The following is a 15,361-nucleotide window of genomic DNA, read 5'->3' as shown; positions in this document are numbered from 1 at the left end:
TTTAAATGAATGAGACTCCTCATAGGACCAGGATAACTAATTTTTTTTTCTTTAAGACTCAGCAGTTTATGTGCTAAGATTCTGTCATCAGCCCCTCACTGCTGCTAGTTAGGATAAAGATATTGCAAATACTTATTAATAATTTGGCTTCACACTTTGTCCACAGATTTATTTGCAGAGATTTTAAATTTAGCATCCTACCATAAGATTACAAATTACAGGCAGAATTATTTCTCTCCATTATTCCTGCTGGCCATCTACTTAGATTTTAAAATTGGTTCTTTTCTTGGTCTGTATAAGGACTTTCCATGGAAACTCCCGAAACAACAGTCGGGAGGCATATGACACGAACAAATGACTTCAGAACAGCATATTGCACCTCTCTCATACCTGGCGTTCTGAAACACAATATTTACATCGCACACAGTGTGTTCCTAGCAGTGCCTTGAATGTACGGAATATAAAAGAAGTGACACTTGTACTCCCCACTCTCAAGAAAGGGGTGGTGTTATTAAGAAAGCAAAACTGAGACAGCCAAAGAAGATGCCTGACAAGATAACTTAGTCACGTTGAACTTCGGAGAAATTGCCTGGGTGTGACCCAGGCCTGAAGCTGCAAAGCACCACTTTCCTCATTTGAAAAAGAAAGATCATAACAGGACCTACCTCGGTGGATCCTTGTGGCAGTGAATAGTGTTTGCGTAGTAGTCACAGGGTAGATGCTGTGTTGTCACCAAGGTGCTCTGCTCATGTTTTGAAATAAGCCAAGGGCAAGCATCACTTTGTGTATCATCAGGGGCTGCATGGGGCAATCCTGACAAATCCCATGATGCTTTGTAAAAGCAGAATAGGGGTGGGGATGGAAGAAGCAATGAAGATCTCAAGTACTCAAAATGTGAACGGGACCTGAGTGGTAGAAGGGACCTAGCCACACATTCTAGACGATAATAACACAGATCAGCCAAAATAAACAGTAAAAGCAACAACAGCCAAACAAAAGCAGACCTGAAGGAAGGCAGGCTGGCTGCCTGGCTGGAAATGTTAATCCCATTCTTCGGAATGAGTTGGCACTCTTTTATTCCTCTCAGAGCACCCCCAAAGAGCCCATGCCAGTCTGGTTGCCAGAGAGGTCAGCAGTGTGCAGATGTTCCCATCTTCCAGCTGCGGTAGCAGTGTTTCCGGAAAGATGTAAGATTTGAAGTTATCTCCTAGGTGGCAGAGCTCACGCTGGATCCTCCTTTCCTGCTCTCCGCACCGCCCGCCTCAGGACCAGCCATGCTTCCCTGGTGCTCTTGGTGTGCAGGAGCGATGAAGTGGGAAGCTGGCCCAGGTCCCACGGCTGCTCAGTGCAGGGGACCAGGCTGAGCCTTCGGTCTAGGGGACACTGGGTCCTCTTCCCTATGCACACTCCAAGGAGAGACCGTTCTGTTCGTTGGGTGCAGGACACATTGGAGGAGACAAAGTACCTGCGTCAAGGAGACCAACCAGGGAACCATTGCCATAAACTATTGGCCACATGGCCGAAGTAGGAGGACAAGAAGAACGAGGATGATGGAAGTCAGAATAAACCGAGTACCGTGAAGTGGCTAAGTGACCCACTGAGTTAGGAATCTTTTAAAAAACTGACAAAAGCCACAGCCCTATAGTCTGCAGTACACTCACACAGCTTTGCCTAGGGTTTCAGATAGCTCCATGGTCCCAGCCTAAGAATTGCTAGTGCAGAGGAACTGCTATGAGATTTGACTAATAAAGCAAGCAGAAAAAGAGGCAGATGTCAAAACGATGCCAACATTTGATCTTGACAGTTTGGAGACATGGAGGATGCTGGGAGGGGCGTCTCACCTGCTTTGCTGGGTTTTATAGCAGAGTCTCCAAGTGGACTGAAGAGGATGGTGTCTTAGAGAGCTGCTGCTCAAAGATCATCACTAGAGCTGTAAAATCAGATGATCTTTCTGGGGAAGAGGATACAGAGATAAAAGCAGGGACGCAAGATCTAAAGCGGTCTCCAGAGTGATAGGAAGAGCGAGCACAGGGCCCTGTATCCCAGAGAGGAAATTGTGGAGGAGAGAGGTGGCCCATAGTGGTCTTCATTGCCACAGCAGAAAAAGGAGGTGACGGTCAGTGCCAGAGACAGCATCCAGCAGAAACAATGCAACTCGTGGATTTTTCCACAACAGAAGGTGCCCATAGCAGATGAAACTCATGGATCAGTAATTGAAAACCATGCATGTCACAGTGCTTAATAAATACATTGTTTGCTAAATCAGCTCAGATTAGAGTGGGGTGGGATTTTCTTCTGCTGTGTAATCTTTGATGAAACCGGCAGCATTGGTCGGGTGCATGGAGCTTCCAGTGGCCCATCTGTGGCCTACTTCAGTGACACGCCTTTAATGTGACCCGCCTGCTGACCCAGGCAACCCAGGACCATTTCACAGTGGCTCCTCCAGTGATGGTCTTTAGCAGGGGTTTTTCAGTCAGTGCTCAGGCAGGACCCAGCCTCACGTTTGCCCTTGGCCTTCACAGCCTGGAATGAGTTCTCTTGTGAGCCTGAGCAGGGCCAACCCCTAGTCTCCCCTAGCTGAGAGCATCCACAGGCATCTCGCCTTTGAAATTGTCTTTGGCGACAGCAGCCTATTCGTCAGACTCCTGAGAGTACAGCATCCTTTCCTGTCACTTTAAAGTGCTCTTTGTTGGTTTTTCCCATTCTTTAATCATCTCCCAATTATCGTCTCGAAAGCTCAGATTTCAGGAGAGAAAAGTTTTCTAGGGGCTCTGTGCAAAAAGTCCCCTTTACTTTTTGGGCTGAGCATTTTGCCCACCAGCGAAATGTCCCCTCTCAAGGGGGCATAGCCAGGTGGCGGTGCCCCTTCTTCCAGGGCTCCTGGCCCAAAAGCGCGTGATCGCAGTGCAGGTTCCACGCAACAGCACGTGTGAAGTGAGAGCACCTGGCGGATGGCTTGCGTCACAGAGCTTCATAAGAGGTCAAAGGCCGCCACTGCCATTCTGGAGCACCTTGTGTGTGCCCACCTGGACAAGCCCATTTCCATGTCTAATTTAATCTTCCCCATGCCATCCAAAGTAGTGACAGCTTCTGCCTGGATTTCGCAGGTGAGGACTTCAGACTGCGGCAAGTTGGTGGCATTCCCAAGGCCACCTGTCATCAGTTCTGAGCTAGGTGCGGAATAGAGAGATGGGAACTCTTTTCCGGGAATCCCCAGTTACAGGGGCTGTGGGCTCCTGTGAGACAAGACAACTGCTCCCTGGGCAGAGAGCGCCGAGGGGACATGCTGTCCGGGAAGGGACAGGGTGCCAGGGGCCACGCGATGGTTGAGGTTTGCCCAAGTGCAGGAGTTGGGAAGAACGGGCCAAGCAAGAGCAGCTGGATTCTCCAAAGCCCTAAGAAAAAGTGCATGTCAGAAGAGGAGGGAATTGTGTGGTCAGGAAGACAAAATCCACCTCTACTGTCGTGAGCCATACCAACCATTATTTCCTGGATGTTCTGATGCGTTAACATCTTAGAGGTCTTGCTGGCCAGGCGAGACCAGCCCTCCCAGGGCAGCTAACTCCCTCTCCTTATCACTCAGTCTGCTCCACAAAGTAAATCCAGGGACAATCAGAACATGGGCCACCAGCCATTCCTTTCAGCGAATGGGGGACAAAGACTTCCTGTCTTTACAGAGGGGACCGGTTGCCTGCCTGGTGGGAAGAGAACCCCACTCTGTCTTCCGGTCACACCTTGCTCGGTTCTTGAACTTCTCCTCTCGGTGGTCTGCTGCCCTAGGAACTGGCTTTTATACCTGATGAAAGGAAGCAGAATCCTCCTGCACGCACCACCCAGGCAGGCCCACAGAGCTTCACTCAACCTGTCAGTTCTCGCTTGCTGCTGCAGCAGATCACCACAGATTTACAAACTTAGGAGCTGGAAACAGAGGATGTGTTGTCCTACAGTTCTGGACGGTGCAAGGCTGAAGTCAGGGTCAGTGTGGCACTACATCCCTCCGGAGACTCCAGGGAAGAATATGGGACCCTGTCCCTCCCTTCCTAGCTTCAGAGTCCCACTCCCCTGCTTGGCCCTTCCTTCTTCCATCTCCCAGGCAGCAGCCTCTCTCTTTCTTACCAGAACCTTTTATTTATGTTTTCTTTTTCAGTTGTTGGAGATTGAAAGTAAAGCCTTCCCACTAAGCTACATTCTCAGCCCTGTGTATTTATTTACTTATTTTTATTTTATTTTGAGCCAGGTTCTGAGTTGCCCAGGCTGGGCTTGAACTTTCAACCCTCCTGCCTCAGCCTCCCAGAGTGCTGGATGAGAATGCTTTTTTGATAGCACTTGGTTCACCCTGAAGCCCTTATCTCTCCAGCTCGCGATCCCTAACTTATTCCCATCTACAGGGTCTCTTGGGCCATGTAAAATTCCAAGTTCATGGTACCAGGGGTTAGGATATGGCCCTCTCTGGAGCCCACTGATCTGCCTGCCACACTTCTACCACACTGAGGCCTCGTGGCTAATTACCGGTGGAGACAGGAACAGAACCCAAGACTTTGGATCCTGAGATGCATCTGGTTACTGCCCTGTCCCAGCCTGGTCCCCATGTGGAAGTGGCTGCCCAAGAAAAGGCTGGCTCTCATCTGCCCACACAGGTGGCGGAGTTAAAGGATGTCACAGCGGACCCTGTGTCCTCCCGCCCTGCCAGTGACTCACCGAAGAAGTGGGACGATGGATTTAGCTAGGTCGGCCTTAGTTGCTCACTTCAAAGAGGACAAAAACCTTTCTTCCAGAGGTGTTTGGGGATTTAACATTGATAGAAAATACCATGTTCTTTTCAGAGGAAAAAGCCCTAAAGAAATAAGGTAATCATGTAATTACCTTTATTTAATCACCTTGAGTATTTAACCACATCAGCCCTTCCTTTCAAAAGCTTGCAGTGGCCGTTTCTAATAGACTTGCCTCAGCGTGGGGCTTACTAGATCACCTTGCAAGGAAAGCAACATCGTTGTCTGACAGAAGAAGAAACTGAGGTACGGTGGGGTTGGGGAGAGAGGAAAGTTGCTGATCATTCAGGTGTCAAAACTTGGCTTTAAACATCCATGGTGGCAGGCCCCGGCCTGGCCTTTGTGTGACTTGCTGGGTAGCCCTGGGAAATCCAGACACACACAGTCCGTCTGAATATAAAAGGCAGGAACTGAAACACCAGAACACCCCAGATCCCTCCTTAATGGAAGCAGAGGCTGCCCAGAGCCAGGTGGCTTGTGCACCCCCTTGTGAGGTGACTGGATTTGGCCCGAGGCCAGCCAAACACCCGCTGCCTTGGAAGCTCCCTGCCCAGCTTACCCCTCACTCCTCCAGGACATGACACAGGCCAGGCCTTAGCAGCTGCAGCTTCGGCCTCCCCTGACCTGTCACTGCTCCTGGACCCTCCCTCCTAGCACCCGAGTTTCCGAGTTTCCAGGTGCATGACCTGTGGCATCATATTTCTGAGCTTTTGAGGATCCTTAGAGTTTGATGTTGTCTATTTCTTTTTCCTTTCTTGTAATAAGCGATGAGAAAAATAGAGGAAAAAGGTAAAAGAAGTTGTAAGTAGGCTGTGCCGCTGCAGCTGCTAAGACTGTGGGTGCCTGGGTGAAAGCACAGAACAGAGTCAGACCTTCACTCTGTGCCAGGTGACCCGGGCACAGGCAGAGGGCTCCAGGGGAGGTCACTCGCTCCTGAGCATGGAGCCCACGGCCCTCAGCAAAGCTGCATCCTAGGAGGAGAGGACCGGAGGATCCTCAGGGAAGAGTATGTTTCCGAGTGTGTTGATTAGGGAGGGCAGTGTAGCAGATGGCTCCTCTTGAGCTCAGGGCTTCTTCTACCTCTTGGGCTTATCTGGGGAGATGCTGGGAAGGAAGGGATGCAAGATTGGGGCCACCCCGATACTGGAGGACGATCTTCACATCGCAAGCTCCTGACTCCACCGTACTGTTGAAGGTGGCACGCTCACAGGTGTTGAGGATTAGCAGTGGACAGCTCTGGGAAATGGGGGTGGCACCAGAGGTAACACAGGTCCTGCTTTCTTCTCTGTCTAAAGCAATGGTTTCTTCCCTGGGTTCCAGGGCCCTAAGGTGGCCGTGGCTTGGTCTTTTTTAGACATGCAGAGAGGAGCCTGTGTAAGTCTAAAGATGCCTTTTCCTAGGTGGCAGATTCTCTTGGAGAAGGAGGTGGCTCTGCTGTGGCCACCGAGTGGGGCCTGCCGGGCTGGGAAGCACTGGGCTGTTCTCTCCATGATGTAGCACAGAGCTCTCCAAACGGTTGATTCGTACAGAGCTTAGAGGCCCATGTGCGAGCTCTCGTGTTACCATCCAGCACAAGATGGTACCTTCTTTAGCTGCAGAGCGATCCCAGCACCTGGCTAGGGACTCCTCCTCTGACTCCTAACTCCATCTCCTGCATCTCCAAACTCTACATCCCTAATCCCATGAGGGCACAAATTCTTTATCACCACCGCTGGGGGACCCTGCTAGTACAGTTTCCAAGGAGACACTTGGAAGACGCCAGGGAAAAGCATACAGCATGACCTCCCCAAACCCTGGGGTGCATCCTTCCCTCACCACGCAAGCACAGCCAGCTTCCACGTGCCAGGTGTCCCTTCAGCCTGCCAGCCACAGTGTGGTGTCATGAAGAGCGCCAGTTCATGCTAAAGAGCACCACACTGTGTGTGGCCACAAAATGCCAATGTCAAGAATGGATGGGATTCCTCGAGTGAACCTTAGCACCAGTGTGAACAGGAGGCCAGTCTGCACCAGCGTCCCATCCATGCAAGCCAGCTGCGGCGACAGTCAGCTCGTGCCTCTCCTTGGAGAAATGGAGAGCCGAGACATGCATCGGGCTCTCTGGGAGACACAGCTATATCGATAAGGGGAGTTAAGGTTAAGCTGTATTTATTTTAGGGTGGCTTTTAATTTAGTTTAATCAAAATTACTCATAAATTATGGATTAATTACTGTTGTGTTCAGTCAAATCCTCTCAGCCGTGGAGCCAGCTCCTCTCTGCAGTGAATGCCATCCACTGTGATTGTAAGGCACTTTGTCAACATTTAATCAGTGATACTTATTAATGTGGCATTGATGTGTGGCCACCATCCCTGCAGCATCAATCACGCGTGAGCAGCCATTGCGGACTGGGACTGCATGGCTCTTTGTCACATTAGGCAGCCCCTGGGCTCCCAGGCCAGCTATGATGCTTACTTGTCACGAAACAGACACTCTGACTCCTCTGCTCGACCCACCTTTTGTCACTTCTCGACGTACACACTCACAGCCTTTGGTACATTGTCCTGAGCATGTCCTGGCCTCCAGAATCCAGAAGACCTCTTCCTGTGCCATTTCCACACCCTGCCCAGTGAGTGGGATATTCCAGGAAGCTTGTCCACTATTGAACATGTGCACACGTGTGTGTGTGTGTGTGTGTGTGTGCATGTACAAGACAATCTTATTTAATTATTTTATGGTGCTAGTGTCAAATGCAGCACCTCACATGTGCTAGGCAAATGCTCTACCACTGAGCTATGCATCTAGCCCTTTAAATTCTTCACTGTAGTAAAACAGGTGACCTCTGAAAGGCATTCTTTGGTTTATTGAATATTTCTAGAGATTAATATATTGCTTAAAGCTTTACTGGTAGAAATTTGGGTTGGAAAAATAGGTGTCACCGTTTCCTCTCTTTGTCTTTGCAGCCTCTACGGCAGACACATGCAGGCAAACCCAGAACCCCCAAAGAAGAATAATGACAAATCGAAAAAGATCAGCCGGAAACCTCTCGCAGCCAAAAACAAATGAGGGCGTGCGGGGCTTCTGGACTTCTGGACTCTTCCTGACTCACTCCCCTGACCTCTCTTGCTCTTTCTCACAAATAAATACAATGCTCTTGTGTGGCTTTTTAAAAAACATTTCTCTTCACTCCCTCTGTCTAGTTCTTACCGCTTTACCTTTTAAGTTCTTTTGGTAGGTGGTAGATTTTTATACGGTGTTGAAACCATTTCCATTTGTTTCCTTGAAATCGCCAAGGGCAGAAAACAGAGCTCTAATTCAACTGCAAATTCCATAGTAGGCATGGGTTTCAGTTCCCTGAATAGACATCACAAGGCTGCTTATTATCCAAAGAATAATTAAAATCATGTAACCACTTAAATGTCACAGTTAACACTTTTCATTCTTTCTGTTTATTCACACAACTCATTATTTTGCCTTATTAAAAGTCTTCCTTCGCTACCGAGCTGTTATGTTCACTTAGCTTACAAATGATTTTAATGAAATCTTGAATTTGTATCACATGATGCTTTTTGATGAGAATAAAGCATAGTCAGATTTTAGGGTGTACACATTTTTGTTTACTGCCCCCCCCAAAAAAAAGAATTACCTTCTCCAGTTTTACTGGTTGCAGGTGATAAATTCAAACTTTCCATGAAACAAATTCAAAATTACAGTTAGTTTCTTCTCACATCAATTTGTCAGGGGTTTTATTTTATTTTTTTTTCTTTCTTTGAAGACTTTCTAAAATTAGGAAGCTGCAGAAAAACAAATCTCTAGGAGATTCTGCCAAAGGATTTTGGAAAGCAGCATTCCTTCGTTGAAGAAGTAGCGACTTCTGCCAGTGGCTGGTAGACAAGAGCTATGAAACGGAGGGAGGAAAAACCCAAGTATGTTTTTGTCACTGCAGAAAATCTGCTCCTACTAAAGCGTTCTTCTGAGAGACTTTGCTGCCAAAGAAGTTGTATCAGTGTGCATGGTCTACACCACGCCCTGTGTGGAAACTGCCTTGGCAGAGTCATTAAACACCCAATTACTTCACATCTGTGACAGGCAGCTCGCTTTCTTATGGACAGTAGCATTGTGCTAAGAGGGCTACGAATGCCTCCCTGCCTCCCAACAACAGGTGTGCAGAGAGGAGGTGTAGCCCACATGGACTGCCTGCCTGACTGGACTTGCCTTGCTCTCCTAGGGTGTCTTTCGGTTTCTCACAAAGGTTCCCAGCACCAAGACCACTGGGACCCTGAAAATCCAGAATCAAAACAAAACATCCTCAATTCTTTAGCATGTGGACTTTCCATTTCAAAGACCTTTGGATTTCTGTTTGCTGCCTCTGGATAACTTCTGTCAGTTACCAAGAATTAGCTTTGGGAAGAGAAATCCTCAGGTGCCCTCATCTGTGAGGGTAGAGTTGATACAATTTCCAGAGATGGAATACTGTATTTGCCCCTACCTAAATTTTTAAAATTCATCTAAGAGCTTATGGGATTGCAGGAGGAACAACAAGGGCTCCACTGTGGTTGATTGGAAAGGTTTAACTGCAGTTAGCAGTAAAGCACTACTAAAATCAACAGTATTACAGGCTTATTGAATAAATTTTTTCTGCAGCATTCCAGGTAGAAATACGAGCAATACCTATAAACTCACAAGGAAGAGATATGGCAAGAAACAGAAAAAAAAGGGGAGGGGCAAATGCTCACTGCTAATAAAAAAATACAAATCACTGTGAGTGTGAGCAGTGTAGCACTGAGAAATGTGCAGATATTTCTTAGGGCAGTATTAGGTGTTAGAGGAGTAATGTGAGATAAACATTCTTGAACACAGCTATGGGGAATATAAATTTCTCCTACAAGGTGGTAGCAGTTTGACAACATGAAACCAAACCTTAAAATTGTGTACTTGGATCCAGAATTTTCATTCGTAAGACGTTATCCTAGCACCCAAAGCACTGTGTGAGAATTGTCTTTATAACATTAGGTACACAGTGAGCATGTGGGGAAAAGCTAGAGGCCCACCAGGGAAGAGTGGTCCAATGAACTGGCTCATCCATGCAATGGACTGTCAGGAGGACGTTGAGAATTGTTGAACAATCTAAGGGAAAAGGGAAATAATTGTATCATCTGGTTAAGTAGAAAAAAAAGATTTTAAAAACTACGTCACAATGGCCCAGTTGTGTAAAGGGATCGTGGGTAAAATATGTAAACATAAAAATATTAAATGGAAATGAAACCATTTTAAGGCTGATAAATTATCTCTGGATGGTAAACTAAGTTTTTTAATTGTCTTTTTATATACAGTGCTTTAAATTCTCTGTAATGAGCATGTACACTTTTGTAATCAGAAACATTAAACACTTTTTTTCAAAATGAATTTAGCATATTGTACATTATGTAATTCAGAAAATAAGATCATGTATTTAAATGCAAACCACAATATAAAATATTCGGTTGGCTTTTTTTCTTTTATTATTAAAATAGGTTTCAGATCTTTTTCTACAGTGTTTTCTAGTTGTTTTATATCTGGTTTAACAAAATGTCATAGCTTAAAAGGTAAGTCTTTTTTTTTTTTTTCTGGTACCAGGGATCAAACTTGGGTCCTTGTGCTGGCAAGGCAAGTGGCGGAACCACTGAGCTAAATCTCCGGCCCAAAGGTTATAACAAACCTCATGTGACCTTTTCCACACAGCTCTCAAATCACTTGCGCTAGCCACTGTGCCAGTCAGCTTCCCATCACTGTGACAAAATACCCAAGGTAAATTCAGAGGAGAAAAAGCTGCTTTGGCTCACAGTAGTGAAGGTTCTAGCCTTGTTGCTTTGGGCCTGTGGTGGCACCTGTGACACAGTGAGACCGTGTGTCAGAAGAAGCCAGCTCACCTCATGTGGCCAGGAAGCAGGAAGAGATAGGAAGGGGCCATGGTCCCAGTATCCCCTGCACTGACACACCCCCGGTGACCTAGCTTGGTCCCACGAGCTCCACCTCCTACAGATTCCAGCACCCCCCAAAGCACTACAACCTGGAGACAAGCCTTCAACATGTGCTCCAGTGGAGACATTGAAGATGCAAACTGCAGAGTGCCCTCTATTCTAGTGCTGAGAGCCTGTGTGGGAACCCAGGGATATTTTTTATTCCTTGATGGAAACATCTTTCCCAGGGTTTCTCCTTTTTATGTGAAACACTGGCCTTGCCCATGTGGCTGAGTATCTTAGACATGGTGTGCAAAACACTTCGCGCACATAATTACATTGGTTTTTGCAGCAGTCTGTGAGAAAGGACAGGTTAGTAAATTTTATAATGGTCTGAGGTCTAGGAGAAAAGCATTTATTTACTAGAAGTTACATGTTCTATTTATCGTTAGTACTGATTTTGTTTTTAATAAAGAGGATCAAGTAGAAAAAGAATAGGGAGAGACATAGTTAAAGATGTTTTAGTTTTTCATGTTTTCTTCCTACAAGATTGCTCAGAGGTTTACCAACTTAATGTGTATTTTTGCATCTCTGAGAAGGTGCTATGATGTACAGGGCTATTTGATCATAGAACCATTCGCTCACTAAGAGCTATGGCACTTGTAACCTGTGGGACTCACATTAGGAAACTCGAATCAAACAGCTGGCCTAGAGTCACACCAGATTCACTCACTGGACTAGAAGCTACTTGGACACCACTTCGCAGAGGTGAATCCTCACTTTAATAAGTTGGAATAGATACAGGATGAAAATCACATGAACCCAGAGAGAACTGGGTTGTCTCAATTGCCATGTCAATATTAACTATGAAAACAATAGAAATTGACTTTTTATACTTTTTTTTTTTCTCTCTCTCTCTTTTTTTTTTTGGTACCAGGGATTGAACTTGGGTCCTTGTGCTTGTGCAGCAAGCAGCGAAACCACTGAGCTAAATCCCCGGCCCCTGACTTTTTATACTTAAACAATGTACTTAATACTTTTTTCTTGAATTAATTTCCTAACCTTCATAATCGCAATTTTCCATAGGTGCCTGGTAGAAAGTCCACTAAGCTCTACCTTCAGAATACAATGGGCACTGAAGACCTTCACCATCTACTTCTGCCCTGGCCCGGTGCACACTCAGATCGTAGCTGGATTATTGAAATTCCTCCAGTGGACCACCTGCTTGCACCCTTGCCCTCTTACAATCTGCTCAACAGAATGAGTCTGTAAAGCTGGCATCAGCTTAGGACGCCTTTCCGCTCATAACCTTCATCAGCGCCTGGTCTGCGTCCTCAGAGGGAAAGCCCGGTCACTGTGGCCTGCGGTCCTGCAGGGTGTGGTCCTCTTCCCCTCCCCTCCCACTGGTTTTCTCCTTCCTTGCTCTACACCAGCCCCCAGCCCCCAGCCTCTTCTCAGCTCAGGGCTTTTGTGCATGTGGTCCTTCTGGAATGTTCTCCCAACACCCTCACCAACTTCAACTCTTGGTTGAAAAGTCACTTTCTCAAATACATTGACCTCATTATGAATTGCAGTTCACTTTGCTGAATGTCTGTCTCAACGCCCAGAAGCTAGGTACCATCATCACTGGAGTGTAGGCTGCATGAGGAAAAAAATCAGCAGACTTGAGCCTACAGGCCAGATCCAATCCAGGCCTGATTTTTGTAAATAAAGTTTTATTGGTACACAGCCATGCCCTTTCATTTACATTCTGTGTATGGTTGCTTTTCTGGTATCCCAGCAGAGCTGACTGGTTGAGACAGACTATATGGCCCACAAAGCCCAAAAGATTTACTATCTAGCCCTTTACAGAAAAACTCTATTAATTATTCTGTTGCTATTATATAGACCAACACCTAGATTATAACCTGGTCTACAGTAACGGCTCAATAAATGTCTAATTGAGTTAAATATTATTGTTAATTGGATAATAAAAAGCTAACGTTAAGGAAAAGTGAAGGGAAAAATCCTTACACATTCCTTTAAGATTTTCTGCTTCATAACTTGATCCACTTTACCAAAGTCAATTTCCTCTAAGGAAAAAAATCTTCAAATATTGTTATAAACGTGAGTTTATTCAACCCTGTAAGTTTCAAATAAACTTTTAGCCTAATGTTGGCTTTGTCTTATAATAATTCAATTGCTAGACTATTGGTTCTTTAAAGTTTTCCTCAACCAACCAACAGTTTCTTTTGTAATGGCTAAGACCCTGAAGAACCTTGAGCCCTGATTATCTGTTATGAGTTAGAGGAAGGGCCAAGTTCAGACGCAAAATCCAAAGTGGCCTTGTCAGTGTGAGTTAATTTCAAGTGAACCTGTAGCTTTTCACCAAAATACATTTTCTCTGGAAGTGACGTTTCAGGGAGAAGGTCTGGCAAGTAAAAGTTCTGGTCTACCTAGGAACATTTTGTGACCTAAAATTAGACATTAATCATGTGTACATCTTTCCATTTATATTATCATCCTATAGATGCTATAGTTTATATACCATATTTATATACAAATGGGATGTATATCTTCCCATCAATGTTTTTGAGAAACCCTATGCTCTTTAGAAATAAGTCACATTTCTATTAATACTACATATAATTATATTGTGATATTACCTCTTAATTTCATCCTTATTTTATTCATAATAGAATTTGCTAATTTGGCATTGCTAATGGTCTCCATGGTCATCCTCATTTGGTAGAAAACTTGACCTCAGAGATTAAGGAAGTTCCCCAAGGGTGCATAGCTAACAGGTGGCAGAGCAAGGGTATCACAGGTTCCTCTGACTTTCAAGCAAACACCCTTTCCTCAGGCATGCAGTGCCTCTCTTCAGCCAATTAAGACCCCCTTAGTCTACCCAAGAGATAGCCATGCTCTTCCTGTCGTCTTTTACACTGGAGTTTCTGCTTTAGAGTTCCTCCAACATCCAGTGTCGTAATACATTTAAGTCAGTATTTAAGCATTCCTGACAGCCGGCACAGTGAAGCATTACTCTTTCTCAAGAAATATTGGACCTTGGATTTCTAGTGTCTCTGTCCCCCATGCTTGGTCAGGCGATCCAGCTCCCTATTGGCCAAGTGGTCAATCTGCTTACCCAAGCAGACAAATGAGCTTCACTCCTGAGAACAGCTTTGCTCATTTCCTGTGTCATCTGGAAATACAGCACTTCCCATGATATTCTACCAAGGAAACACTTTATTCCTAAAGGAATTTCCTCCCACCCAAACCCTGAACCCACCCAAAGAATCCACCTCTTAAAATGGTGGGAAGTGGCTTTGGATTCCCTTTCCAGCAATGTGGGCTTGCTATGATTGACCACTTAAAACTCTGTGATGGCTCAGCCAGACATGGAGAGACCTTATCCATCCTTGTATCACCATCTAGAACATACTCCCTGAAGCATATTAGACATTCAGATATTACTACATGAGTGCATGCTGTTTCCACTGGATATTTATAGTGCTCTATCACCATTTCTCCCTAGAATTTACACGCATTTTATTAATGGAAAGGTCACATCTTATGGGATTTTTAGAGGCCTTCTGAAGACCCAGGAACTACCTCTAATAGGTTTACACACCCAGGATTTAGGAATGAGTTAGAGAATCAGAGTCAGATCAGAATGAAATGCTATCAGAAAAGTCTTAAAATTCGAATTGCTCATCACCAACCACCTAGGGTGTTAGGGTTTAGATCAAGAATGTGCCCCTAAAAGGCTCACATACTCATATATGGGGCTTTTGGAAGGTGACTGAATCATGGGAGTGGCATAACTGACTTGCTGTTGGGAGCAGGTCTGGTCACAGGAGCTGGGGTGTGGCCTGGAAGGTCACATCTCCCTTCCCAGCTCCTCCCTTTTCTCTCTGCTTTCCAGCCTCCATGACATGAGCACCTTCCCCCCCCCCCAGGCCCTTCCATCATGCCATGTCTATGTTTAAACTTGCTAAACATGGACTGAAACTGAGCCAAACTAAACCTCTCCTCCTAAATTGCAGGTGGCAGGTATTTTGTTCCAGCAAGAAGAAAGTGACTAAGACATAGGGAATGGCTTGATTCTTCATAGGAGCACTGAGCAAAGCCGTCGGTTACGTAGCTAAGAGTATGTACTGCTCTGGGGTTGAGAATCGTGTTTACCACCACACCCACCCCACAAAGCATCCCAGTTTCAAAACACAGGAGCAACTCTGTCTCTGGAGGCAACCTCTTCTGGATGCATATACTTCCCAGAACACTCTGAAATTGGCACCTTCCATATACAGGTGTTGCCAGCAAGAAGAATTCATTCCTATTCCCAGGAGCAATGCGGTACCGGTGACTAACAGCTGAAAGTAGGAGAAGAACCACAATCCATTCATAACTCCTCTGGAGCACCACCCAAAATATGCCTGCCACACCAGGCGACAGTTCCGCCACTTGTGTGGGCTGCTTGCTATATTTTTATTTTAACAAAGAACCACTTTAATTATGCACAATGCAGAAGCGAGACCAGGGTTTTTGTTAAGGAAGCCTCTGTTGGAGAATCAGTTTTAAATCGGAGACTGTCTAACCACGTAGCACCTCCAGTGTGTGGTAGAAGCTTTGTGAGTGGTGTTGGTTAGGAGGGGTAATTGAAGAGATTTCAGTGAAAGGCAATGAAAGCGATATTTG

General features: G+C 45.7%; 1 protein-coding gene across 3 annotated transcripts in view; it reads left to right on the top strand.

Moving 5' to 3' along the window:
• The window catches only part of Rsu1 (Ras suppressor protein 1), a 188,923-nt gene extending 178,772 nt beyond the window's left edge, over positions 1-10,151 (top strand). For all 3 annotated transcript variants that reach the window (XM_021240396.2, XM_004859976.4, XM_021240395.2), the window contains one exon: positions 7,709-10,151. In XM_021240396.2, coding sequence (XP_021096055.1) covers positions 7,709-7,811 — 103 coding nt within the window. In that variant the 3' untranslated portion in view covers positions 7,812-10,151. The remainder of the gene's footprint in view (positions 1-7,708) is intronic.
• The last annotated feature ends 5,210 nt before the right edge of the window (positions 10,152-15,361 follow it).

This window comes from Heterocephalus glaber, unplaced genomic scaffold (assembly GCF_053883595.1).
Source record: "Heterocephalus glaber isolate CG9 unplaced genomic scaffold, H.glaber_assembly_v1.0 deba00000768, whole genome shotgun sequence".
NCBI lineage: Eukaryota > Metazoa > Chordata > Mammalia > Rodentia > Bathyergidae > Heterocephalus > Heterocephalus glaber.
The sequence above is the reverse complement of the archived record's forward strand: the minus strand, read 5'-3'. Positions and strand labels throughout refer to the sequence as shown.